A 27,721-nucleotide genomic window follows, 5' to 3' on the forward strand; every position below is an offset into this window, starting at 1 on the left:
ATTTTCTTTGGCCCTAAGTGGGAAATAAGTTCATTTTTCTTTTTTCCTTTCATTGAAATTGGAAACGGTATCTTTTAAAAAATGAAATATTCTCTATCCAGTTCTTTTAAAAATGCTTGTAAAATACAACCCTGTTCTTATTTTTATTATTTATAAATCATTTTATTGGGGGCTCATACAACTCTGATCACAATCCGTACATCCATCCTTTGTGTCAAGCACATTTGTACATTTGTTGCCATCATCATTCTCAAAACATTTTCTTTCTACTTGAGCCCCTTGGTATCAGCTCCTCATTGTTTCCCCTCCCCCCTCCCTTCCTCACGAACCCTTGATCATTTATAAATTATTATTTTTCCATGTCTTACACTGTCGGCATGTCAGAGTATCTTCAGCAGGCCGGCCCAGTGCCCACCTCCCCGCGGCAGGCCCTCAGCTGAGACAGGCGTTAGGCACACTTGCTGAGGCACTCCAACAACTCCATCCGGATGGCGATGCGGACATGCCAGCCCAGTGGGATCAGCCGGATGAAGCGGGAAATGATGGGGGGCCGCAACAGGTTCTGGACTATGGAGGTGCGGTCTGAATTGCCATAGAAGACCTAAAGGAAGAAGGGAAAGTCTGTTACCACCACATCAAGTAAAAGAAAAAGAAGGATGCGTCCTGTCTGGAGCTGTTCCTAGCACTTAAAATCAACTATGTAAAATCACAGATGGTAATGAAAGGCCAGGGCATCGACAAGCCCCAGCCATTGTTATTGAGTTGATTGCAACCCAGAGTTACCTTCTAGGACAAAAGGACACAGCTAAAAGCTGGCTTGAAAAAAATAAAACTCTTCATTGGGGCTGGGTGAAGATATACAGAACAAATTTGTTTAATTCATTTGCCAGTCCACAATTTATACTCCTTTTGTTTCAGGACCTTAGTTGCAATCCCTATGAAGTAATAGCACTTTTCCCACTTCCTCTCTCAATTTGTTCCCCATTTCCATTTGATCTTCCCTGTCTCTTCCTGTTTTCTTTGGGGCAAATGTTACCTTTTCATTTTCATGCGCTTCAGTGTTCTGTGGAGCATGTTCTTTTATTATTTATTTTTCAGGCCTGTCTATTGTTTGGCTGAAAGTTAATCTCAGGGGGATCCCTGCTCTAAGCTTGAAGAATATTATAAGGGCCATAGTCTTGGGGATTCCACCAGTCTCTAGCATACCAATAAGTCTGTTTATTTTTATGATTTTAAATGATGTTTTATATGTTCTTCCTCCACTCTGTCTAGGGCCTTCTTTTGTAATCCCAAATCACAGTAGTCTGTAATGGTAGCTGAGGAACATCTGGATCTTTGGAGTCTGTGGTTCAAATGGTCTCTTAGGCTTATGGACCAATCCTATATCGTGTCTTTGGTTTTCTTCATTCTTTGTTCCCGATGGGGAAAAACCAATAGTTTCATCTTAGATGCAACTGAAAGCTTGCAAACGTGTAAGACCCTGGTGCTACTCACCAGAGTAGAATATAACCATTGTCTTTGTGGACTATGTTATACCAGTTGACCTCAATGTCCCCCAAGATTGTGGTCCTAAGGCCCTAATCCCAGTGACTCCCTCCTTCAAGGGGTTTCATTATGGCTAAGAAGTTGTCAGAACTTTGCCCTTTGCGTGCTTGACTCTATCCATGAAAGTGACTGCAGCACACAGAAATGCATGTCTAGAAAGATCTTTGGCAACACATATAGATCTCATGGTTGTGCTCCCACATGCCCTCCCATGTCTTATGGCCATATCTTTCTTCCATGGAGAAGCTGGTGGGTTTGAACCATAGACCTTTGGGTTAACAGTCAACCACTGTGCCACCAGAGCTCCTTTGGAGAATGTGCAAGTGTCTACCAAATCTGACATGGAAGGAAAGTCAGCTCTTACACGCTTGGAGCATTTAGGAGTCACTACATAGAGACAGCTATAACTGCACCTTTCCGCATGGGTGCCACTAGCCACCATGCAGCTATTTCAATCAAAATGAATTAAACTTAAATAAAAATATAGTTCCTTCCCTTCCATCAACCTGCCCACATTTCAAATACTCAGTAGTCACATGTGACGAGTGGATGCTATATTGGACAGTGCAAATGTGAACATTTCCATCATGCCAATGGACAAAAAGCTTTGAAAAAACCCAGGTTACACTTATAAGAAGTATATTCTGATGTTTAAAGGATTGCCAAAGTGATGGGACTTGAGTTGCCACTGACGTTGTGAGCCAGAGTTAAGTGTGTGTCCCTCCGTCAATACAATTAAGCTTTGGGGAAAACAAAAGGTTTTTCAGAAGGAACTAAAAGCTACAAGGAAGATTCTGGATGGCAGGAAGCGATGCTCAGAGTAGGGCCCAAAGGTTTTGCTTAGTGTTTTTCTATCATGTAATGGTACAGACATACTTCAGGTGCAAGGAATGTGTGAAAGTATTTCCAAAGCAAGCAATCCTCCTTTGTACGTTCCAGAGTTATCAAACTTCTCATTGACATGGGAACATGCCATTTCCTTTGGGGATTATCTCCTGAAAACACCTACTCCCCACATTGGCCTCATTTACTCAATACAACAAGAAGGTTCTTGTCAGCCCCAATCATACTTTTCTTCCCACTAGTAACCCTCACCCCACTCTAGGCTACTTGATCTTGAACCCACTCAAAGCTGGAGCCAAGTGAAGAGAAGATGGTGGCACTGGCTTTGGCAGATGGCACATGTGCCTGCTGGAGTGGAGTGGCGTGGCCCTCACAAACTAGCAAAGTTTCCAGATACATTCAGGGCTTGAAAGATAAATCTAGTCTTGACTTGTTAAAAGCCAACTGATACCTTCAAATCACAGTAAGACTTTCTTCAGTTCTTTTTTGTTTTGTTTTTAAAAGTCAATTAATCAGAATGAAAATGAAACACGATGTCCAAGTATCAAGATGTTTCTTCCTGTTATGTTCAGGCTCTTTGAAACTGCAGCCCATGTTTATCTTGCTGTACAAGTTGCTAAGCGAGAGTACAGCACCTTCTTATTTTTAATCATTTTATTAGGAGACAGCACCTTCTTAATCTTAACCACATGCCGTTATTTAACTGGACTAAGTGTCCAAATTAGTCTAGGGAAGTTTTTATACTTAAGCCAAAGACAGTTATATTCCTAAACCACTATTGAGTTTTTCCTTTATTTTTATTCATCAGCTGGAAAATTGAATTTAAGGAGAAGGGAAATTTCCAACAAACTTTTTTGATACTTATATCTTGAAATATGTTTATAGGAAAAAAGTATATGTATTTTCCAGATCCTATGCATACAGTCCTCAGGGAGCAAGACTTCAGTCCTGGGCAAACCAAAACCAAACTTCTTGCCATCAAGTCAAGGTTGACTCATGACTCTATAGGGCAATCATTACATCACCAGGGTCGGGGTTAAAAGGAGATCACGTTGCTCAGGAGTCTCCGAAAGCTGCTCTGACTTTGTGAAAGTTCCTAAGCCAGAGCCTCGGCATCAGCGCCGGTGGAGTCCTTTGGACCATTTTATGTCACTGAAAAGGCTAACTTTCTGGATTGTCAGAAGATTCCCAGCATTCAGCCTCAATCAATCGTGAGTCAAGGCCAGACCAAGGTAAATGGACTGTCCCCTACTGGCATTAACAACAGAGCATGTGAGACCGGTGAAACAGAGTGTTCAGTGACCCAGTGAGTGAGGAATAGTGCACGTGGCCCATCCTGATTCTTCAAGCAACTATGTGCTGACATGAAAATTCCAACAATTATTTCTTAAGCACACAAGCGTGCTATTCATGGGTCTACATGCTGCACTGGGTACCAAGGATTCAGGAAAGACTCCTGCCTGCCCCACCCTCTGAGAGCATGTGGTTTGCTGCCACACAATGATCTAACAGAAGATGGCTGTGGGAACACAGAGAAGGGAGACACTCAAGAGCCTAGGAGCTACAAGTGGTTTGGGATGGAGGCCTGACTTACCCGGTTGTTTCCTGTCTGGTCCTTATAATAAATCCAGTTCAAGCTCTCATCGGTCCTGTACTGCACGCTGTACTTGGTCATCCATTCGTCGATGTCACAGCGCCCCTGGGTAAGGATCCCTGAAATCACCTTGCTTTCCTTCAGATCAATTTGTAACCACTGGTTGCTGTCCTGGAACTTGGAGAGCCAGGCACACCTGACAGAAACACACAGTGACATCAGGAGCCCGTCCCATCATCAGGGCCAGGGGGTATCATCTGTGAAGGGGATGCCAGCACCTGAAGACACGCACCCCTCCCCCAGCAAAGGCCAGCAGTCTAACCACAGCCTTATTAGTACCCAGAAGCTATCTGTAAGAGTATCCAGCCTTTGTGATATTTGACTTGGGCCACGATCCATAAAGTCAGCAGTTGGAAACCAGTAGCCGCTCCTCAGGAAAAAGACAGGGCTTTCTACTCCCATGAACAGTTTCGGAAACTCACTGGGGAAGTTCTAGTCTGTCCAATAGGGTCGCCATTAGTCAACATCACCTCTATGGCAGTCAATTTGGTTTGAAGAAACATGACCATGAACGTTTCTTGCAGGATTCTCAACCTGTGGGTCATGACCCCTTTCACAGGGGTCGCCTAAGACCATTGGAAAACACATATGTCCTATGATCTTAGGAACCAAGACACCGCTCCTCTATCCATTTCCAGGTGGGTCCACCCACATGCAGATATGCCCACATACCGGAGTGAAGCATGCTACACCATGCTTCAAGACAAAATTTCATTTATGTGTCATTAAAAATAAATAGTTCACAATACATAATTACATATTGTTTTGTGATTCATCACTATGCTTTAATTAGGTTCGATTTGTAATAATGGAAATACATCCTGCCTATCAGATATTTACATGACAATTAACAGTAGCAAAATGACACTTATGAAGTAGCAACGAAAATAATGTTATTGGGGGGGGTCACCACAACAGGAACTGTATTAGAGGCTTGTGGCATGAGGAAGGTTGAGAACCACTGGTTTCTTGTCAGGCTCTGCATGATCAGACATCTGCCTACCTCTCCAGCCTCCTCTCATCAATGTTGTAGCTTCGTTGTCGGCGTTCCCAGCCACATGCTTGAGTTATCTTGTCAGCACAGGGCCCTTGCCTGTGCTATTCCCCTGCTTCTTCCCTCCCCAACCTGGCCAAGTCTTTGTTTTCCTTAGCCTTCCCTGGTGCTTGAGATTGTCAAGTTCTTCCTCTCCTTCATCATACTCATCACGTTTCCTAAATAGTCAGTTGGGTGATTATTGGTTTTCAGTCCATCTGCCCCTCTAAACTCTATGCTTCTGGAAGAAAAAGACCTCCGCCATCTTGGTCACAGTTTTCAGTGCATAGAAAGCACTCAGTCAGTATTGAAAAACGTTATGCATTCCGTGCCATTTATTTATTAGCGAGTATGTAATATATATTTTTCAACATCACCTGCTTACCCAAAGCCTTGACTATTGAGCCGAGCCTTGTTTGCAGTCCATGAGGAATGCCAGCCAATGTATTGCTCTGGATGGGAGCAGGTGATCTGGTCTGGAGCCAACGCTCCTGATTCGAAACCCAAAGGTTTATGATATGGGCATTCTGGGGGGAAAGGGAGACAAAAGAACATTCACACATGCAGAATCTTGATTTTTCAACCCCGACAAGAAGACGGAAATGATAAGACAGACATCTTATTGGCACTTTAGAAGGTGGAGACGTGTTTTAATTGCCGGCAAAACTCACAATAAAGCGCAATCTGGAATGAGAGCAAGGCTCAGCCAAGAAGACAGTGGAGAAGTCAAAGCCTTACCCTCGAGGGAGTGGGGCCATTTTCACAAATATTACACCCTCTTGCCCATGTTGAGAGACCAAGCTTGTGGTAAAATGTCATATTTAAATGCTGCCCGTCTTGAGTTTCCTCCTGAACACAGGGCTAGCCCCCCTTCATGAATCGCAGGGTCCCTAATTTGCCTGGGAAGTATATGATGCCAATTAGAGGAACCCAACAAGGTGAGAGTCAAGAGGGGCAATTATCCATTGAGACTGACTTCCCACTTGTAAATTGCCGTTTTCTCACCATCTAATAAAAAAAAGGAGGGGGGAGTGAAATGTGGCCGAGTGACTGTTGAATAGGAAGGCTTGAAAGGAACTGCTTTCTCCAAATAAGAATAGCCAAAGCTGAATATTATATGCTAATTGCCATGCTGCTGCATGCTAAAAACATTGTGGAGTTACCTGGTCAGAGACTGCCGGCTGCCAACTCAGTAGTCATTCTCCCCTGCTTTCTGATGAAATAACCCTCATTGTGTTGGGGCCAGCAAGGTGGCCAGCTAAAAGTACATTTCCCAGGCTCCCTGGCAGATGGAACTGGCCAAGTGACACCATCTCTGGCCAGTAAGACGTAAGAGGATGTCCACTGAGGATTGATTTTTGACCGATTGGTGCTTGCCTCTCCTTTGTCTCAATGCCTAGCATGTTGGCTGATGGCTGGAGCAACAGTCGCCACTTTGCACCTGAGGATAAGGGCAAGAGAACTCTGGAGTCCTGGGCCCTGCTACCTCTTTCTGTCTTTAGTCTTCTTACAATGTAAATCTATCTCAATAAACCACTCTCTAGGAGGGTCTCACTTGTCTCCAAAGCCAGTTCCTAATTGGATTTCTCTAGGAACAAACAAACAAAAGAAGCCAGGCAAATGCATTTCTTTCATTCTCTGATCAGAGTAGGTCAATTCCATGCCTTTTCTAGGTGTGAATTTGCCTTGGGGTTGAAGAGCTGAGCATGTGTACTGGGGCATCATCACCTTTCTAGGTAAAACAAAAGGCAACAGTCTTCTTGGAGGATAGCCTTTCAAGACTGAATGAAAGTCATCCAGAGGGCCTGCAGGGGCAGTCAAGGCCTGTCTTCAGAGGCCCAAGATGGAAGGACACCTTCCAGCCTCTGACCAGAAGGTGTTTAATCTTATGCCCCAACACACCAAAGAAATAGACTGAACTCCTGCCAGTGTCTGCAGCTCAGCAGGGCTGGGGATGAGGGAGCACTATTTGCAATGCATCATGCGCCCAAGACTTAGAGAGCCCATTCGAATCATATCTCTCTCTCTGAAAGAGGGACCAGGAGCACTGTGGGACTGCTCCCTCTGGCCGTGTATAGCTGAATCCTCAGGGGCGTGTGTTGAGAGGGCCAGTTCCAGGAAACAGCCCCAGAGCGACTGGATTTTTAAAGCTCACACTTTCACAGCACCCGTTTGAGACTGTTGGCCTGGCAGGGATGGCATTTGGCTGACAGGTACGAGTACAGAGGGCCTGGTGCCTGGGGACTTGGCAACCCCACCTCTCTAACTCCCCTTTCACCTAGAAGACAAGCCCTGACTTCAGAAAGCTGGCCCTGTGGGTCATTGTGTTCTCTCAGTTTACTAACTTGTCAGATTCTACATGTGGATACCTTGAATGCCTTTGAGATAGTTAAAGTTTATTGTGCCAACCTGGCTGATGAACATATGTGGGATTAATTGAAGGGTGGAGAGATAAATGGCTCGGTAAGCCTTGCCTTTCTAGTTCTCAGGTCTCTTGCTTTCTGATGGTCGGACCAAGGTGCAGATGCCTTAGCCAGTTCCCTGCTTCAGCTGGCAAGGCTCACTTACTGCAAGACATCCCTGAGGAGAAGACTCATGGACCTACCCCGATGCAGCCCTGGGTACTGGAGCAGCTGTGTGGAGACCCCTGCCAGCACTGAAATGCTTACACATTCACTGATTTGACTTTCCTCCTGCAGTTCAGTATCATTGTGTGTGTTTTGTGAGATGGAGGAGGACTTTGTAGTTTGGTGTCAGACATATGGGCTAATGTTGGACTTGGGGGCTTGGGCAGCACTGGGTTGGGATGTTTTCTTGATGTGCATTTACCTTTTACATAAAACTCTCCCTTATACATATGAGTTTCTGTGGATTTGTGTCTCTAATGTACCCCGACTAACACAGCCTCCTCCTGCTCTCGCATTTGATAGGGAACCTCTCTCATATATTTGTTGTTTGTTGTTGCCTTTGCGCTATGGTAACAGACTTTTTCTTCCCTTCTTCCCCCTCTGTCTCCCTGCGGAGGGTCACCACTCTCCGTCACTGGATTCTTCATATTGCACTTGCTCCTCTTCTGTTTGCCCCCATACCTTTACAATCTCTTCAGCATGAGGCAAGCTAGCAGTTAAGACCAACCCCACTACCACTGATGTGTCATAGGGACCCTAGAATCAGAGCAGAATGTCCCCCGGTGAGTTTCTGAGGCTGTCAACCTTTTTTTTTTTTTTTTTACATTTTATTAGGGGCTCATACAACTCTTATCACAATCCATACATATACATACATCAATTGTATAAAGCACATCCGTACATTCTTTGCCCTAATCATTTTCAAAGCATTTGATCTCCACTTAAGCCCTCTGCATCAGGTCCTCTTTTTTTCCCCTCCCTCCCCGCTCCCCCCTCCTCTCTCCCTCATGAGCCCTTGATAATTTATAGATTGTTATTTTGTCATATCTTGCCCTATCCGGAGTCTCCCTCCCCCCCCCCTTCTCTGACATCCGTCTCCCAGGGAGGAAGTCACATGTGGATTTTTGTAATCAGTTCCCCCTGTCCAACCCACTCACCCTCTACTCTCCCAGTATCGCCCCTCACACCCCTGGTCCTGAAGGTATCATCCGCCCTGGATTCCCTGTGCCTCCAGCTTCTATATGCACCAGTGTACAACCTCTGCCCTATCCAGTCCTGCCAGGTAGAATTCGGATCATGGTAGTTGGGGGGAGGAAGCATCCAGGATCTGGGGGAAAGCTGTATTCTACATCGGTACTACATCGCACCCTGACTGACCCATCTCCCCTCCTAAACCCCTCTATGAGGGGATCTCCAGTGGGCGACAAATGGGCTTTGGGTCTCCACTCTGCACTTCCCCCTTCATTCACTATGGTGTGTATATATGTATATATATATTTTTACATGATACCTTATACCTGGTCCCTTTGGCACCTCGTGATCGCACAGGCTGGTGTGCTTCTTCCATGTGGGCTTTATTGCTTCTGAGCTAGAAGGCTGCTTGTTCACCTTCAAGCCTTTAAGACCCCAGACACTATCTCTTTTGATAGCTGGGCACCATCAGCTTTCTTCACTACATTTGCTACTGTATGCAAACATTATTGGGGTGACAACTGTGTAGTATGGCAGAGACCAGATCAAAACCAGGGATGCATGTGGTAGACAACGGTGGAGGAGGTGGGGAAAGGAAAATAAAAGGATGAATATAAAGAAGAAAAGGGGAGTGGGGGCATGGGGCACTAACCCACCCAAGGGGAGGGTATAGTTTATATCTCCACAGGGAAAGTGGGACCAGACTTCAACCCAGTGCCGCAAGATGTGAATGCAATATCCCGGCGCGGAGTAGGGAACCAGTGGAGAGGTCTGGGAGGCTGGCCCCAGCACCAAAAATTAAGTGGGTTCCTGCCCCTCCCCCGAGAAGAATTTGTTTCAAAGGATGACATTGATTCTGCAGCTCCGGGAGATAGACATATCTGGTCAGAGCACACAGGAGCAGACGAAGGGGCAGGAGGAGAGAGTGGAGCACATCCTGGCCCACCAGGCCGTGAGGATGATGTTCCTGATTAGAGCAGCCAGTCCACAGAGAGAACAACAGGGCTGGCCCCACTATGAGACATGATGCCCCTCAGGGACCAAGGGCGATACAGGGGACAGCACCGGAGACACAGTGTGGGAATTGCACCTGACCTGATCCCACCACACCGAGGCAAAGCACTGGGGGAGTGCAGCGGAACAGCAAGGGAATGGAGTGGCAAGGTCCCCAGGGAATGCTGAAAGTGGACTTCGGGGCCAGGGCGTGGTGCCCCAACAGACTAGACTGGAAAACACTCCTAAGGGCCAACAAACGATCCTTGAACTAACTACAAGCTTTTCTTTCTTGATGTATTTTGTTTAGTTCTTTGTCAGTGGTTTGTTGTTATTGTTTTGTTGTCTGGTTGTATACTGTTGCTTTGTTTTCCTCTGTCTTGTTTTCGTGCATGTTATTGTCTCCACAGGTCTGTCTAAATAAGACAGGCTGGATGAACTATCTGGAGGAAAAACAATGGGACCGACAGTTCCGGGGGGACTTGGGATAGGGGGAAGTGGGGGGGGGGTAAGGAAGTGGTGTTAACAAACACAGGGACAAGGGAACAACATGGGACCCAAATGGTAGTGAGGGGGGAGTGGCAGGCCTGGTAGGGAATGATCAAGGGTAAGGTTACGTAAAGAAGAGGTATAGCTGTAACCCAGGTGGAGATGGAGCATGGTAGTAGGGCAGGAGGAAAGTCAAGGGAGATGGAGGAAAGAGCTAGGAGTCAAAGGGCATTTATAGAGGTCTAGACAAAGACCTAGACATGCAAATATACATATGAGGATGGGGAAATAGATCTATGTGTCTATATTTACAGGTTTAGTATTAAGGTGGCAGAAGGACCTTGGGCCTCTACTCAAGCACTCCCTCAATGCATGAATACTTTCTTTTATTAAATTGGCACTCTACAATGCTCACCCTCCCGACACAACTGCTGAAGCCAAAGCGGGTGAACAAGTAAATGTGGTGAAGAAAGCTGATGGTGCCCGGCTATCAAAAGAGATACTGTCTGGGGTCTTAAAGGCTTGAAGATAAACAAGTGGCCATCTAGCTCAGAAGCAACAAAGCCCACATGGAAGAACACACCAGCCTGTGTGATCATGTGGTCCCGAAGGGATCAGTTATCAGGCATCAAAGAACAAAAAATCATATCATTGGCTGCACACCTCCATGACCGATCACCGAAGACAAACAGAGGCTGTCAATCTTTAAGAGAACAGATAGCTTCCTTTTCTTCTGTGGAGTGTCTGGTGGGTTCAATCCACTAACCTTGCCATTAGCAGCTCAATGCCTAACCAATGGGCAGGGACTTCTCAGTGGCGGTGGCTCGGGAGACCTTGGAGGACCGGGTGACTGGCTCAGGTTACATAGTGGAGGCTCCAGACCACTGGGTCTCAGGCTAGCCTGCACATGTTCAGACCACACCCGCAGAAATTCTGATCTCATTGCTGTGGAGTATGGCCTGGGCAGCAGGATAAACCCTGGTCAAGGCCAAGCACCAGGGCACCATGGCGCGAGCTTGGGCCAGCCATTTAACTGCTCTGTGAAATGGGTGTAGCAAGAGGACCCACCTCCCAAGTGTGTCTATGAGATTAAATGAATGAGGTTTGTACGGTGCTTAGATGGTGCTTAGTGCCTGGTCCAAAAGCAGCCGCTAATATTTGGGTGCATAAGGTACATTCATGAGAAGATATTGCTGTCTTCTTGAGTTTTGCATGCTTGTTTTTCTTGCCAGAAATCCAATAATCTTCTACTTTACTCTGAACTGCTCCCACACCCCACCACATCCTCCCAAGAAGACCAGACCCTGTCTGTTTTTGCCCTACATAAGAAACTGTGTGCACGTGTGTGTGTGTGTGTGTGTGTGTGTGAGAGAGAGAGAGAGAGAGAGAGAGAGAGAGAGAGAGAGAGAGAGAGAGAGAGAGAGAGAGAGAGAGAGAAACTGAGAGAGAGAAGATGCAGGTGATTTGAGAGACTATACCTTGTGGACAACATATCCAGGTCTATGGATCTGGAAGAGCTAAGTCCAATCTGACATGAGCTGAGTGTTGCTGAAGAGACCTGATGGTGGCAGCTCCTGTGCCAGCGCTATGTGGCCGAGGTCTGAGCTCAGCTGGAAGTTGGGTCCCTTGAGGGTGCGGGAGCATGATGGGGCCAAGGAGCTCTCAGCAATGGGTTCCCTCAGGAAACTTGGGCAAAGAGAGGAGCCACCAATGAGAAGGCTGCCTTGCGGTGGCACTGTGAGCTGTAGGGTGCGTGTGTGTGTGTGTGTGTGTGTGTGTGTGTGTGTGTTGTGATATGGTCCATAGGGAAGAGAATGGAAGTTCAAAAGTCCTCTCAACTCTTTAAAGGCATGCCAAAGAGGGGCTCAAACTGCATGCCTTTTGATTTAGGAGTAAATGACAGGCCAGTCACACTCCTCTTACTTCCTCTGCACCTCTTCCTTCCACGGTCATTGTACCACCTGATCCTGTTTAACCAGCTACCGTGTTCTCTTAAACCTCTTCTGGCCTTTATGTTTTGTATCCCCTCTACCCAGAACCCTTTCCTTTCCTTTCCAGATTCCCAAAAGCCACCTAGTCGTCCCCTGACTCTATTTTCCAGGCCTGGATCAGAGGACTTTCTGAAGACACTGTCCCTGCTTCAGGCCCTTTAGTGATGGCCCGCTGCCCTCAAGATGTAAAGCGCAAAATGCCAAGGGCTGATTCATCTCCTGGCTGTGCTCCTCTGAATCGGGCATCCTTGCTCTTCTCGTGTGGTAGAGAGGCCTCCCCTTGAGATGGTTTCTAGATTTGCTGCTCCCTTTACCCCCAAACATCTGTCCCCTCCCTTGGCCCTCCCTTTGCCACATCTACTCGCCTGTGAGCTCTCTGCCTGCCTCCCCTGCCCACCCTAGCAGGATAAGGGTCCCCCAGGGCAGCCACCTCGTTGTGAGCATGTGACAGTCAGCTTCCCATGCTTGTCTTGCTGAGCAGTGTGTTCCCAGCCTCCATGGACTAGGCACTCCGCGTGTGAATGGGAAGGACAGAGGAAGGAAGGAATCAACCAGTACCTTGGGGAACCACTTGGAGGGAGCAGACATAATGGCAGAAACTGGGCAGAGAGCCCAGAGAGGAGGAAGAAGTTGACTTGTGGCCGAGGTCAACTTTTCCTCTGGACTAATCAAAACCAAATGGTAGCTTGAGTGAAAACTAGATAGAAATAGAAATAAGACATGGATTGTATTGAGGGGCTGCTTCTGAGATGCCCACGGATTGTGCCCCTCCCTGGTTTTCTACCCAATGGGATGTTATTATAGCAATGACATTGGTTGCCATATGGCTCTTTTGAGAATCCATTTGCACCACTTGATTGCATATGCATTTTAAGCCTTGCCCACCCTATTCACCTCCTCAGAGGGTCAGGGGGCTAATCTTGGTGCAACTGTGGTAAAGCCAGATCTTTGAGTCCTATTAATAGCGCTAAGCTGAAGATTAGGTGGTTATAATGTAAGGAGGTGGTCACCTTTCCTGAAGTCGGCTCTTTTGGAAGGACTGAATCTCAGAATCCAGAGAATCCGATAAAGGATCAGAGGCCCTGGTGGCAAATTGTGGAAGGTGGTGGCTAGCCCCACTGCCCAGAATCATCTTTTTTTTCACAGAAGAACCAATTATCACCAATAAATCAACCATTTGACACCAAAATTGTGTTCTTTCCTCTCTGGTACTATTTGTGTTGTGCAAGTACACACAGATGCACTGGAGTGAGCATTTAAGCAAAAATAATTTCTAACTTTAAAACTTCAAGTACCATATATACTCATGTATAAGCCAAGTTTTTCAGCACATTTTTAATGCAGTTTTGTGGTAAAATTAGGTGCCTTGGCAGATATTGGGATCAGCTTATACTTGAGTATATATGGTACTTCAGTGTGCGCCAACTGTGTAGGGGAGAGAGCTTGGAGACCAGGGTCCTCTTCATATCCCCCAATGCCCAGGTGGACGGCCTCCAGGGCAGGCCTCCTGAGCATCTATGAAGCCAGTCCCTATAAGTAATCCTTATTCCCTTTCCCCTTCAAAAGCACTTCATTGGAAGGGACTTCTAGAAGGCCTCAGTCCCCTAGGGAAAAGAACATTTTTCAACTTCGACAGATAGGGCAATGCCTTCATTTGGGGGTACCCCACTCATAATGAAACAACGTGCCATCGAGTCTGCTATGATTCCTCACGAGCCCATAATAGGCACTTGCTAAAAGAGAGGGTTGAACTGACTCTCAAGTGGATGGTTAGGGTTCTATTATGGGTTGGGCATCTCGCACCCCCATTTCATGACGGTATCCACTGAGGCCATGGAGTGCCAACAGGCATCCTTCATGGAGCTGAGCCAAAGTGGTTTCCATGAAACGTGATGACAAGAAAAATATAGAACACGTTCCCACCACCAGCCAAGAAGATCCCCGCTCAGGACCATCCCATGAGTGTTGAATAGTAAGTACTGTGTTCTGTGGGCTTTCTGATGGCTGCTTGGGGGGGAGTTGATTGGACACCTTTCTACTGAGGTGCCTCTGGGTGGAGACGATGGAACCTGCAGGAAGTTTCGGGGGGCGGTGGGAGTGGCAAGGACAGTTTTATGTCAAGTAGGTTCGGAGCGGTGGAAACAACTGAGGCTCCAAACATTGTGCCTGCTCACTCCTTCCTCAGAGTGTGTGCTCCTGAGGCAGGAAAACAAACAAACAAAAAACAAAAAAAAACCTCCAAAAAAACTAAACTCACCCTTATTTCAAAACTATATTGGGCCCAGTATAAAAAAACCAAACTCACTGCCATCGAGTTGATTCTAACTCATAGCGACCGTATAGGACAGAGTTGAACTGCCCCCTGAGGGTTTCTTAGGCTCTAAGTCTCGAGGGGGAGGAGCCCTAGTGGTGTAGTGGTGACAGGTTGGGCTGTAAACTGCAAAGTCAGCAGTTCGAAACCGCCAGCCAACTCCTCAGGAGAAAGACAGGTCTTTCTACTCTCATAAAGAGTTATAGGCTCGAAAACTCACAGGGGTCAGTTCTACCCTTTCCTATAATGTCACTCTGAGTCAGCATCGACTCAATGGCAGTGAGTTTTGTTTTGGAAGTCTTATGGGAGCAGAAAACCTCATCTTTCTGCTGCAGAGCAGCTAATGGGTTCAAACTGCCGACCTTGTGGTCAGCCACCTAACTCATAATACACTGCCCCACCAGGGCTCCTGTAGTGGTCCCAGCACAACATGGTGATGGCCTGTTTCTTCTTTCTTGGCAACTCTGGGTGGGTTAAGGGCTCGACTACTAGCTGAAATATTGGCGGTTCAAACCCACACAAAGATATCTTGAAAGACCTGCCTAGCCATCTGCTGTTTGCAAACTATAAGGAACTATAGGGACTATAGGGACTATAGGGACTGCACACATAGAGTCACCATGAGTTGGAATTCTCTCAATGACAACTAACAGAACCATGAACATCCCACCTTTCTCAGCCCCCTTCCAGTCAGGTGGCAGCCATTTTGAGCAGTGCTGCTTCCAAAATGGAGCATTGGAGGCCAGGGTCTCAACTCCCAGGGGCCTTTTCTGACTGTGGAGAAGATGAAGCCACATTGAGACAGAGGTTTCTCCTCCAGCCGGAGTCCCTGCAGGGCTCGGTGAAACAGAACTCCCTGCCAACCCACAGTCGAAAACCAAACCCATTGCCATGGACTCAAGTGTGACTCATCATCTAGGGTTTCTGAGACTGTAAATCTTTACCACTGACCTTGTGGTAAGCAATCCGATGCTTACCCAACAGCGCCACCAGTACCCTGTACATTCAGGTAGAGAACAACTGAATGATTGGGTTTGATTCCCCCAGCAAGTCTAGAAATAACAGTGACTACTTGTGGAAAGGGACAGTCTGAGGACAGCCTGTCAGCTTTCCTTGTGACCCATGAATGAATTTTGTGCTTAGGACAAGATTTGTTGCCTTGGCCTCGTGGAGGAGACCAGAGTGTGGACTGACTTCCTTTCTGGGACATCGTGACACTGAACATCTCCTATAGCAAAGTGTGGTCTGTTGGCCCACCCTTTCCCTTTTGGCCAGAGCACATGTCAACCTTCCCAGGCATTGCTTAGCTAACCATGTGCCAAATAGTTTAGTTGAAGTTTCTGGGTACTCAAAACTCAACTCCCTGCCATTGCATTGATGCTGACTCATAGCAAGTCTATAGGACAGGGTAGAACTGTCCCTATGTGAGCTTCCAAGACTGACTCTTGACAAGAGTAGAAAGCCCCATTTAGCTCCCAAGGAATGGCTGGAGATTTTGAACTGTGGACCTTGCAGATCATAGGCCAACCTGTAACCACTACACCAGCCGGGCTCCAACCACCTGGGTATTTGCTGTGTCTTAGATATCCACGTGCAGTCCACACACCACGATTTGACAGAAGCAAACAGGAGGTCTGGAGTGAATGAGGGATGCAGCCGGGATCACAACCCGGGCCTCAGGTTTACTAATGTTCATGAAGCTAATCTATGGAAAGTTTGAGCCCAGCTTCCTAGCTCACCCAGGCCTAGTAAAGTGCCAGGAACCTGCTTCTGAACAGTGCCATTGGTACAGTTTGTGGACCCAGTGGTCATGGTGGAATTTTCAGCTTGGAGGCCAAAGCAGAAAACTAGAGAAAACCATAGCAGAGCATTGAAAGGAGAAGCAGAGTGTCCCAAGGACTGTTGAGATCCGGTGCTCCAAGGAGCGGGGATACTTACCTGGCATGCATTCTAAGGAGATGGTTCCTGCAGACCACAGAGCATTGTCACCACCTTGGCAATCACACTTGCAAGCTTTGTGGTACCAGGGGTCCTCGCCCTCATCCTGTGGGGACCCAGAGGGAAGGGGTGTCAAAAACGTCACTCGAAAACAACTGTAGTCAGCGCCACTGAGAAATTGCATCAAGGACCAGAATTACAGCAATCCAGCCTTACTCACTGCTCATGACTACCAGGTATCTTTAATTTTGAATGAGAATAGTTCTGCTGTGTGGACAGCCAGCTAATATTCTCACAGATACACCCATGTGCAGGGCAATGCTTTCCCCCATTAGAGTACTCCAAAGCTCAGCCCTGGAAGCTTCTATCCAGATATCCAATTTTTAAAGGTTCCATCATCCAATTTAAGACCTGGCTTACTTGCATTTTCTCAGCGAAATACCATTATTAGAACTCTCCCAGAAAACACACTGTTGCCACTAGAAACAAATGAAACTTAAAAAAATTATTTTTAGGTGATAATCCTCTAAATGATTTTTGGTTGGAAAACAAATCCTTCAAAAATCATAGCTATGTAAACTCCACCTTCTTGCTGTAACATACCTCAGTAGATGATAATCCCAGTATGGCTGAGCAAATGAACAAGGGAAGGAAAAGCAAGTTAAAAAAAAAAAGAAATTCGATAATGTAATTCATTGTAAGGAAAAGTAAAATGAAAATAGCTGGAAGAAGCACTCCGGCCTGTGTGCTCCAAGGATTGTAAATAATAAAATCCAAAGGAGGGGATGGTAGCAGATCTTGAATTGGGAACATCTGGTTTGCAGAAGGCTTTTGCAGAAGGTTGTGAAGGGATATGAATAGTCTTGTTATCAGACAAAGGCCTTCGTAAAGTCCATTATGACAGATGTAATTAGATTCAAATGTAATACCTTACTGTTTGAACTTCCATTTGAACCATTTTAAATTTGTTTCTGTTTTTGTTTTTAAATGACAGGGAAATACATGTGAATTAAGCCTCCAGTGAATTCCCTCTGATAGCCTCACTTATCATGCAGAGTGCATTGGAAAGTGGATTGTTGCAGGTGCAGTTAGGCTAAAATGTAACACCTTGTTATTTGATGTCCCATTTGACCTACTTTAAATTTGTTCTAGTCTTTTACTTTGTCATTGTTTGGTAGGTTTTCTGGCTTGGGGGGAAGGAATGGATGGGTGGGTGGGAGATGAATATGAAATCCAAGCTAGGCAAATCTATAGAGACAGTAACTGGATGAATGATTTCTTGGGGGTATGGTGGGAGACATTGGGGAGAACTGGGGAGATAATGAGTACAAGAAGCAAGACGATGTTCTCAAATTGATTGTGGCGATGATTATGAAACTCTTCTTGATGTGATTGAGCTATTGAATTGTATGATATGTGAATTATACGCCAATAAAACTGTTAAAAATGACATGAAAATAGACTCATGAAAGCTCACAAAACTATTGTATAGAAGGTGTCAAACTAAGTAAATATCTGCCAGGAAAAAAAAATCCACAAGGGCTGAGAAACTAGGGAAAGCAAAATGAAAGAACAGGATGATAATTATTATTGCTATTATCGTTCATTATAGGATTTTGAAAAATGCATTAAGTTAGCACAGAAGGAGGGGGAAGCACTATGCTTCCAACCACCCAAAGGCTTCAAACCAGTTCTTCCCAGTTCAGTCATGGCTGATGAAGCGGCATGGGAATGGGCCTGAACTTGTAAAATGTGGCTATACTGGCATGATAACTGGAATGGGGCAGCATACTGTGTGATGCCTTGCTAGAAACTTAATCTCTTTCTTAGAAATTGAGGGCAGTGTAAGTGTTGCATAGCAACCAAATCCCTGAACTGGGCAGAGTTGGCAACAACCATGTCCCACTCAAAGATGGTGACTGATAAAAAAAACGAAAAAAAACCGATGGTGACCAGCTGCACCGCATTGGATGGGTCTTACTTTCCATTCTAACCCTAGGCTTCTATAGGGGCTCACTCCTCCTCCTCTGAGCTGACCATTTCAGGTCTTAGATCTGTCATTTTTCTCATTCCAGTACACGTGTATTTTACAACAAAATCGAGTCTTATGATTTTGCTACATTGGCCCTGACTCAATACATTTGAACTGGTTTAAGTCCTGCCATGAAGCTTCGGGTACCCACGACCCCAGGCAGGAGCTGTTCACCATAAATTATAAAACAGATGAATAATTAGTATCTTGTTGGCTTGGGGGGGTTGGTTAATCTTCAAGAGAAGCTGGGCAAGGCCAAAATTCAGTTTCTGAATGGATCTGTCTGTTGGGCAGACATCATCTGTACCAAGACCCTATTCGGGGGCACCCACAGGCGAGGGTGCTTCACTAAATCAGTTTGGTCCAGAAGCAGTGTTTGCCATTGAAGAGGCTCTCTTTAGTAGCAACTGAGCAAACTCAGCATTCAAGAGAGTCTCAGCCAACCCTTTTCGTTGTCCTCCCTGCCTGCAGACCTTTTGCACTACCCAGTAATCACAGGGCAGGGCATAGGGACAGCTGCAAGCTTTTCTTGCCTTCTACAAAAACAAAGCATAAGGCAAAAATGTGGGGTGGGATGGAGGGGGAGATGAAGAAGATGCTGTCACTGTCTACCTGTGGGGAAGAAGGCTAAGCGGAAGGCCTGGTTTCGGAGCCAATTCCTCTGTTGAATCAGATGTTGGGCAGATTCCTTGCAGTTTTTGTTGTGTGTTTTCTTTTCTTCCCCCCTCCCTCCCAGGCTGCCTTCCCCAGAAAGCATTTGTCTGTAGGCAGCCTGCTGTTCTGAGGTGCCAGATCCTTATGGAAATGAGCAGAGAGAAAAGGAACAACAAGCATTTACAGGAAAAGCTGTCACCAAGGGAGCAGCAATGTGGCAGCTGTAACAGCCTCCCCCCCCCACCCCCAATGATGTAATCAGAAAACTGAAGAACAAAGGCGATAGCAATTTTGACTACAATATTTTCTAATACTAGGAAATTACATTGTTGGCAAGAGAGAAAGAGAGCATGTAAGCCTTTAAAGGGAAAATAGGAAAGGCTTTATATCCTGTGGTTGCATACTTTTCCCACCGGTTCAATTGTTTTTGAGATTCTTCTATAGACTATGCATTTTCACTATAGAGTCATAGAGGTCTGCCAATCACCAATGTGAGCTTTATACACTCTGGGGTCCTGCTGTCCTTTTCCCCAAAGTACTAATCCATGCAGAGAGCCTAGTTATCACATTCAGAGCATTCCAGGCCTGCCTGTTTCTCAAAATGCACCTTGTAAACTCAAGAGAAAAGTACCTATTAGACACACCTAAGAAAGGCTATTCTAATCTCTCTGATTCATTCTCACAAAATACATGGCTTTCCTTCCCGTGGAAGCTGATGAAGCCAAGGGGGGGGGGGAGAAAGCATTAAATGAGGAGTGATCAAAGCTGTTTGTAGCCATCTTCCAATCTATTTGAGAAACAGGAGAAAACAGCATGTTGCATTGATGTGCCTCTCATGGAGAAGAAAGAAGAAAATTGCATGCAGTGTGAAAGTGTTATTATTGTAAGGGACAGACACATTTGTGGCTAAATCTGCTCTCCATAATGCTTCAACATGGGTGAATCTAAGAATAAATAAATAATGAATACTAGCTTTAGTGATTGACAAGAGGTTATGTACTGTATGATTCAATTTAGAAGAAATGTTTAAAATAGGTAAGTCTATATATAAAGAAAGTAGATCAGTAGTTGCCAGGGGGTGGGGGAAGGGGTAATGGGAAATAACTGCTAATGGGTATGGAGTTTCTTTTGAGGATGATGAAAAATTTTCTGAAATTAGATAGTGTGATGATTGCATAACCTTGTGAATATACTATAATTACTGATTATACACTTTAAATGGGTGAATTTAATGGTATGTAAATAACATCTCAGTGAAGTTGCTTCAAAACAACAACAACAAGAAGCTATCAGCTTTGGGTGGTTGATATAGCTGCGGAAGGGCACTCGCCTCTCGTATGAGGTTTGGGGATTGTTTTGTTTTTATATAATAACATGAGCAAGTAGTGACCTAATAGATATTAATAAAGTAGATGCCTTGAAAATCATCACTGGCATTTAACTCTGAATATACACTGTCAGATAAACAGAAGCCTGCTTCAGTCACAAGACAGAGAGAGTAACGTACTCTGACGACTTGCACATTATCAAAGGAACCCTCATTTAATGTAGAATCGAAGTCAATGCATTTACGTCATCTCACTGTCCTTGGTCTTATGGTTCCCCTTTGAGGCACCACAGGAGAAAAGCCTAGTGATATGTTTCCATCCAAATCACAGAAACCTGAAAGGAGCCTCATTAGAAGGATAGAGTAGGAGACACACGTGGAACAGAACCTGAAAATCCTAAAAGAGACTAGGCTTACTGGGAAGCTCCGAGACTGGTGGAACTCTCTGAATTACCCTTCAGGTCTGGAACTGAACTCACCCCGGCACATTAATTTTCAGCCAAACAATAGACAAGTCTATTTGAGGATCTGAGGAAGGATAACACTAGAGAAGTATGCACACCTTAGAATAATATAATAATCAAGTCCGTCAGGATTGACTTGATGGGAATGAGAAGAAATCTGAGCAGCTAACAGAAGAGTAGGCAGTTTGAATCCACCAACCACTCTTCAGAAGAAAGATGAGGCTGTCAACCTTGGACACTCAAAGGGGGCCGTTCTATACCCTGTTCTATAGACTTGCTTTGAGTCAGAATGGCCTTGATGGTGGTGGATTTGGGGTTGTTAGTCTTGAGAGAGCTATGAAAGAATATTTGATCCAAGATGGAGACAGGATATGGAAGTTGAATTTGACGGCAATAGTAGAGACCTACCTGTAATTTGTACCTATGTAAGCCTATCTCTACTTCTACCAGGGTCACATACAGACATTTAAAACTGACTGAATGTGTCAGATCTTTGAGGGTTTTTGGAGTTGGATTAGAGCCTAGTGGTACTTCGGGTGTTAGGTTAATCCGTATTTAAGCTAGGGTCACCTTACACCCGATTTGCTTGGGATAGGCCTGGTTTATACCTGTTGTCCCAGCAGAATTATAATAGCATCCGCTCTACCTTCTAGATCATCCCAGTATAATCCATCAGATTGTCTTATTAATTGGTACAACTGAGAGCTATGTTACAGAGGTCCTGAGACCCATTTCCCCCCATGCCATTTTAAGCATCTTGTGGCCTTTTGAAGGTGAACTAGTAGCAAGACAAAGAAGACCATATCCACGCAAATACAATTGGTAGCTATTAACACGTATAAAATCAATAACCTGCACTGCTAATCAAAAGTGTGTTTTTATTGATCCAGTTCTATTTCAATGATATTAGGAATTCAGTTGCATGATTAATGATTCAGTGAATAATGGTTGAAGAGCACATACCTTTACAGCCAAAGAGAAGCAGTAACAAGAAGCCTTCTACCTTGCCTGGCATTGTCCCCCTGGTCCTGGCCACAGCTCTTCCTGACTGAAATGGAGAGCTTCCCCTGGAGCAGGGGATTAACTTGAGCTCTGGCCTCCTTAAGCAACTTAATCCATTTAGTTCTTCCATTTGGGGCTGAGTCCTATCAAGTTAACCCTTCCCTCCCACCCCCAGCCCCTACCCCCAGTTACCTGCCTCTCTACTTATGTCACCCGAGGGCGGTTTAGTCAAGGAAGATATTGGTTATATTCTATCTTTAAACATCAGGGAAATAGACATTGGAATCTGAAATCCCAGGTCTTAATCCTTTCTCTGCCATTATCTTCTTGGGGAGGGGAGGGGAGGGGAGGTATGTGACCTTGCATCTTCGCCTGTCAGTAAGCACTAACATTCTTGAATTCTATGAAAATGGCATCAATCCCCTCTCTTAGGAAGCAATTTGGCATCCTGTTGGTACTTATTCACCGGGAACATACTAAATTAGGGAGGGAGGGATAGTTACCTACAAAGACGTATATTATTGTGTTCCTTATATTAACATGATTGGAAACCATTGTAATAGCCAAGGATGGGGAATAGGTAAATTATGAGAAACAACATATAGTATTTAGAAGCATAGATTTTCAGCCCTACTGGGTGCAAATCCCAGTTCTACCAGCTCTTCATGCTGTGTAACCTCGGTCAAGTTTCTGTGCCTCAACTTTTCTCATCTATAAAAATGCTGATAATACTTCCTATTTCATAGAACAATTTTACGAGGTATATGGGATAGGACATGTAGAACATTTACAACAGTACTTGGGAACTGTCCTGTCCGGACTTGCCCAGGTTGTCTTTTGCCCAAGAGCTACCCATTGTCCCTGGTCGCCCAGGAGAACCAGGAGGAACAACAAATTCAACTCAGCCTCTGTTTCGCGGATCCGGTGGTGGCGACAGCGGTGTGCAGGGACTGCTTCTTCTATAACGACGTGTTGAGAAATATAAATACATAACAGAAATGAACAAGAAGATGACTTTGTCTTCACATTTCACTTTTTTGCTAAATTCGGGGGGATACATGAAAAAAATGAAAAAGTGACACTCTCCGTCTGGTTCCACTGGGGCTCGAACCCAGGACCTTCTGCGTGTAAAGCAGACGTGATAACCACTACACTATGGAACCTCCATGGGAAGAGGGCTGTCATTGGCTTACTTATGGTTCTACATCACCGCTGCCTTGGCCTTAGCCCCGCCCCTCACGGTCTCGCCCCGCCCCCGCACGGCCCCGCCCCGCCCCCGAGGCGTGGTGACGGCGGTTTCCCGCCTGGTCTCCGGCAAGAGGGCTACTCTCCCCTCCCGTCGCCTGGCTGGAGTCCAGGTGACCTGGGCCAATCTCGCGCCCCAGGTTAGCAGCGCGGCGTCCCCTGGTGACCTGCCCCCACTTCTCCCCCAGTCGCGACCTCGGCGGGGCGCAGCGCGTGAGGGGAATTCTCAACGGGCCGCGTCCCGTTTCTCACAGGCTCTCACTGACTCTCGCGGTCCGGGATAACTTGTCGCCTTCTGAAGGCAGACCCTAGGGACTTGGGGTGCGGAGCAAGGGGCGAGCGGGATGGGGAGGGGCAGAGTTTGAGGCAGCGCGGGTTTAGTCGCCCCTGGCTTTTCCCGCCGCACTCTCCCCTTCCGGACCCGCCGAGCGTTAGCCCCGGGGCGCGGCCCTTCAGCCAGAGACCAGGACCATGGGGGGAGGTGAAGCCATGGGAGGGGCCCCGAGGAAGGGGGACACGCCAGAGCCTGTTGGGAAGTGAGGCAGCCTTAGGTCCCCGCCGCGAGCGCGGCTGCCTGAAGGCCCGCGGGTCTGCGCGAGGGCGGAGGCGGCCTCGCTTCCCGCCCTTCCTCTGCTGCTGCGTTGGCGCGTCCCAGGGCCGATGGCTGGATTTTGCGGCTGGCTCGCCCTCCTCAAGCCTAAACCCTGGCTTAGAATCTTTTGAGGGCGCGTCGGAAGTGCCTGCAGACCGGACCATCCTTTTCTCCTTTCCCTGGGGAACCTGCCTCCGGGTTGGCAGGGTGATGATGAACTGATACTGAACACCCCCTCACCCCCGCCCCCACGCAGCCCACTCTGGTCTTCCCTAAAAAAGCCCCAGGGAGAAGCAGGTGTGCAGCGGGAGCACTATTCCAGGGGTCAAGTTCAGCTGGTGTTCCTGAGTTGGTCAGCTCACCTCCCCAAGAGCCTCAGTGACCCCATTTGGAAAATGCATAAAGTGAGCTCCATGCTCCCGCTTTCAATGCTGGCTCCGAATATTGAGTGTGGCTTTTACGTGGGAAGATGCCATCTGCCAGGTAATTTTGCCACTGAAACTAGAGATAGATCGGTGTGCAGCTAATGCAGGAGTTTTCAAGACCCAGGCTTTCCAAGTCCTCAGTTCCCACCCTGTAAGGGTCATCCCAGCCCCCCCCCCCCCACCCACTTTGCTCTGCCCTTTTTGTTTCTCCCAGGGCCACCTGCCAGAGAATAGCTCCAGAAAATCTCCATGTTTTCTATGAAACAAGGGGCTGTCAGGACTCCCAGGAAGCTCAAGAACTACAGCCTACCTTTTTCCAAACCCCTGTCAGTCCTTTCAAGGCTGCCAAGAATTGGGCCTAAAATTACCCCTGTCCGCTGTGGTCTGGTTTGTATCTTTAGGGAAGGCTTTGCTGTTTGTCCTTGTTAGTGGAGTCCGTCAGGGGCCGCCACAAGTGCACAGGATCTCACTCTTACACTCCACATAGAAAAGAAACTGGTGCCCTGCCCGTGTGTGCCACACAGCTTTCTGGTTTTAGAGAAATGGTTTTGGTGCCTTTTCTCCTTCCTAGAAAGGAGGGATATTTTCATTTCCCTCTCCCCACCCCTACCCCAAGGAGTAGTCATAATCTCTCTTATTAGAAAAGTGTAATATGGTTTACTTTCACATACATTCCTGTGTAATAGTCCTGTGAGGTCGCTGTGGGAGATATTGTTTTCTCCATTGGTCAGCTGAAGAAGTTGAAGCTGAAGACTTTGCATGCCTTGTCTGAGACCATTCAGTTGTTGTCAGGGCTGGACTCATACTCAGTCTTCTGATATTTTAGTGCTGTGCGTAGCTGAAGTCCTTAAAGGCAACAACATTGTTCCCACAACTGTAATATTTTGTCTTATTTTAATATTATACAGGAATACCCGTGAGGAGATGGATACTTTTTAAGGTTGATGGGTTTTTTTTTATAGCATTTTTAAGCAATGTCCTGCTGGAAAGGACTGTTAAAGACTTTCACCTTAAACAAAAGACCCTTTAAACCATCTTTGGCCCATATAACGCCTCAGGTGGTCACAGTTTTGCTGGGCACTTCAGTCTGTTCAGTAAGATGTGTGAAGCCCATATAAGTGCCTGAACCTATAACCTATAAGTGCCTGGACAGCTATAAGAAAAATACATACAAAAATCACTAATTGAGAACTCAGATGTCATAGTTGTTAAAGTGTTGCTTCCCCAGTGTTTGACTTCACTGATGGAAGATATCTGTGGTGGTTAATTTAATGTGTCAACTTGGCTAGGGTAGCTGTTATAGACAGATGTGGTTGAATCAGTAGGCCTCACGTAAAGCCTGTTACGTTCCATAATGTGGGCAGACTTCATTCAATCAGTTAAACACCTTGAAAGCAAAAAGAGAGTTTCTCTAGGGTGTGTTCTGTCTCCAGATTAAAGTAGACACTTCTAGTTTTCCAGAACACTATCATTCTGCACTCTTCTGGTCACCTGATCTATGGGTTTTAGACTTGCCAGCCTCCCATAGTTGCAGGAACCCATACCTCAAAGTAAATCAGTAAACAGTATTCTCCATCTCTCTCGACTGGTGGTTTTAAATTGAGGGATATGGGAAGCGTCAAAAGGAAATGGCAATAATATAAACAGCCCTATACTGAAAACAATTTGTCAACATTCAGCCATTTCAAGGGACAGCATAGTACTGAAGGAAGAGGTCCAAATTGCACTGAATACATTAGCCAAAATCAAGGTTCCAGAATTTAATGGAATAACAATTGAAATGGCTCAACAAACCAATATACTTACTAGTCTGTGCCTAACAACCTGGCCAATTAACTGGAAGAGGTCCATATTTGTGTCTATTCCAAACAAGGTGATCCAAAAGAATGCTGAAATTGTTCAACAATATTATTAATATCCCATGCAAGTAACATTTTAAATATATATAATTTTAAAAAATCATTACAGTCATACATTGACAGCGAGCTAACAGACATTCAAGTTGGATTCTGAAGAGGATACGCAAAGAGGGCTATCATTGCTGACATCAGATGGCTCTTGGCCGAAAGCAGAGAATACCAGAAAGGTATTTAAATTGTTTTATTGACTGCAAAGGCATTCAACCATGTGGATCATAACAAACTATAGATTACATTAGGAAGAATGTGAATTCCAGAACACTTAATTGTGCTCATGTGGCACCTAAACACAGACCAAGAGGCAGTCAGTCATTCCAACAGAATAAAGGGATACTTCGTTGTTCAAAATCAAGAAAGGTTTGTGGAAGGGTTGTATCTTTGCACCATACTTAATCAGTCTGCTGATCAAATAATCTGAGAAACTACTATATGAAAATCAACACGGCATTAGGATTGGATTATTAATAATGAAAATGTATCCAACATTTGGATGTGCAGATGACACAGCTTTGCTTGCTGAAAGGGAGGACTTTAGTCACTTGCTGATGAAGATCAAAGACTAGAGCCTTGAGTATGGATCGTAAAGCAATGTTAAGAAAAAGAAAATCCTCACAATTAGACCAATACACAATATCATAATAAATAAGAGAAAAGACTGATGTTGTCAAGGATTTCACTTTACTTGAATCCACAATTGGTGCCCATAGGAACAGCAGTCAGGAAATAAAAATAACCTAGTGCTTTGGGCAAATATGCCGCAGGAGACCTTTTTAAAGTATTCAAGAACAAAGATGACATCTTGAGGACTAAGATTTCTTTTAAAAAAATCATTTTATTGGGGACTCACAACTATTTATCACCATCCATCCATCCATCCATCCATCCATCCACCCATCCATCCATTGTGTGAAGCATATTTGTATATTTGTTGCCATCATCATTCTCAAAACATTTTCTTTCTACTTGAGCCCTTGGTATCAGCTCCTCATTTTCTCCGCCCCCATGAACCCTTGATAATTTATAGATTATTATTATTTTGTCATGTCTTATATACTGTCCGATGTCTCCCTTCACCCACTTTTCTGTTGTCCGTCCACTAAGAAGGAGGTTATATGTAGATCCTTGTAATCGGTCTCCCCCTTTCTACTCCACCTTCCCTCCACCCTCCCAGTATCACCACTCTCACCACTGGTCCTGAGGGGTTCATTTGTCCTGGATTCCCTGTGTTTCCAGTTCCTATCTGTACCAGTGTACATCCTCTGGTCTAGCCAGATTTGTAAAGTAGAATTTGGGTCGTAATAGTGGAGGGGAGGAAGCATTTAAGAACTAGAGGAAAATTGTATGTTTCATCATTGCTACACTGCACCCTGACTGGCTTGTCTCCTTCCTGTGACCCTTCTGTAAGGGGATGGATGAGCAGTTGTACTGTGTCTTGTGGGGTCAGTGTGTGTTGGAATTCACATTATGTGTATGGGTTTCATTTGGGGAGGCACACTTTTGGTGCGGGGAGGTCTTACTGTCAATTAATGGATTGAGCCCAGGGATACTTCTATGGTGCACAGGGCAGCCTCTATAACAAAGAATTACCTGACCCCCAATGTCATTCGTGTCAAGGTAGAAACCCCGCTCTAGAGGATTTGGCCATATCTCTAAGCACAACCCTTC

General features: G+C 45.7%; 2 protein-coding genes and 1 non-coding gene across 3 annotated transcripts in view; 1 reads left to right on the forward strand and 2 right to left on the reverse strand.

The window, feature by feature from the left end:
- Positions 1–448: 448 nt before the first annotated feature.
- On the reverse strand, positions 449–21,888 carry RS1 (retinoschisin 1). Its single transcript, XM_075539475.1, has 6 exons — positions 21,837–21,888; positions 17,000–17,025; positions 16,397–16,502; positions 5,461–5,602; positions 3,983–4,178; positions 449–601 (listed from the first exon to the last, which is right to left on the reverse strand). The coding sequence occupies exons 1-6, from the start codon at positions 21,886–21,888 to the stop codon at positions 449–451; spliced, it is 675 nt and encodes a 224-aa protein (XP_075395590.1).
- A 1,077-nt stretch (positions 21,889–22,965) lies between these two features.
- TRNAV-UAC (transfer RNA valine (anticodon UAC)) lies at positions 22,966–23,038 on the reverse strand. The gene has a single exon. It is a non-coding gene; the product is annotated as a tRNA-Val (tRNA).
- A 138-nt stretch (positions 23,039–23,176) lies between these two features.
- Positions 23,177–27,721, forward strand: part of PPEF1 (protein phosphatase with EF-hand domain 1) — a 145,389-nt gene continuing 140,844 nt past the window's right edge. The window contains exon 1 of the mRNA XM_075538575.1: positions 23,177–23,260. The gene's annotated coding sequence lies outside the window, so the exon portion shown is untranslated. The remainder of the gene's footprint in view (positions 23,261–27,721) is intronic.

Source organism: Tenrec ecaudatus, chromosome X (assembly GCF_050624435.1).
Source record: "Tenrec ecaudatus isolate mTenEca1 chromosome X, mTenEca1.hap1, whole genome shotgun sequence".
In the NCBI taxonomy this organism is placed as follows: Eukaryota; Metazoa; Chordata; class Mammalia; order Afrosoricida; family Tenrecidae; genus Tenrec; species Tenrec ecaudatus.

Coding starts and splice junctions, on each gene's coding strand:
- RS1 (XM_075539475.1), bottom strand. CDS start 21,888: ATGCCAGGCAAGGTAGAAGGCTTCTTGTTACTGCTTCTCTTTGGCTGT. Junction 17,026..21,836: donor GCTTCTCTTTGGCTGTAAAG/GTATGTGCTCTT, acceptor TCATTTGCTCAG/CCATACTGGGATTATCATCT. Junction 16,503..16,999: donor TGGGATTATCATCTACTGAG/GTATGTTACAGC, acceptor GGGTCCCCACAG/GATGAGGGCGAGGACCCCTG.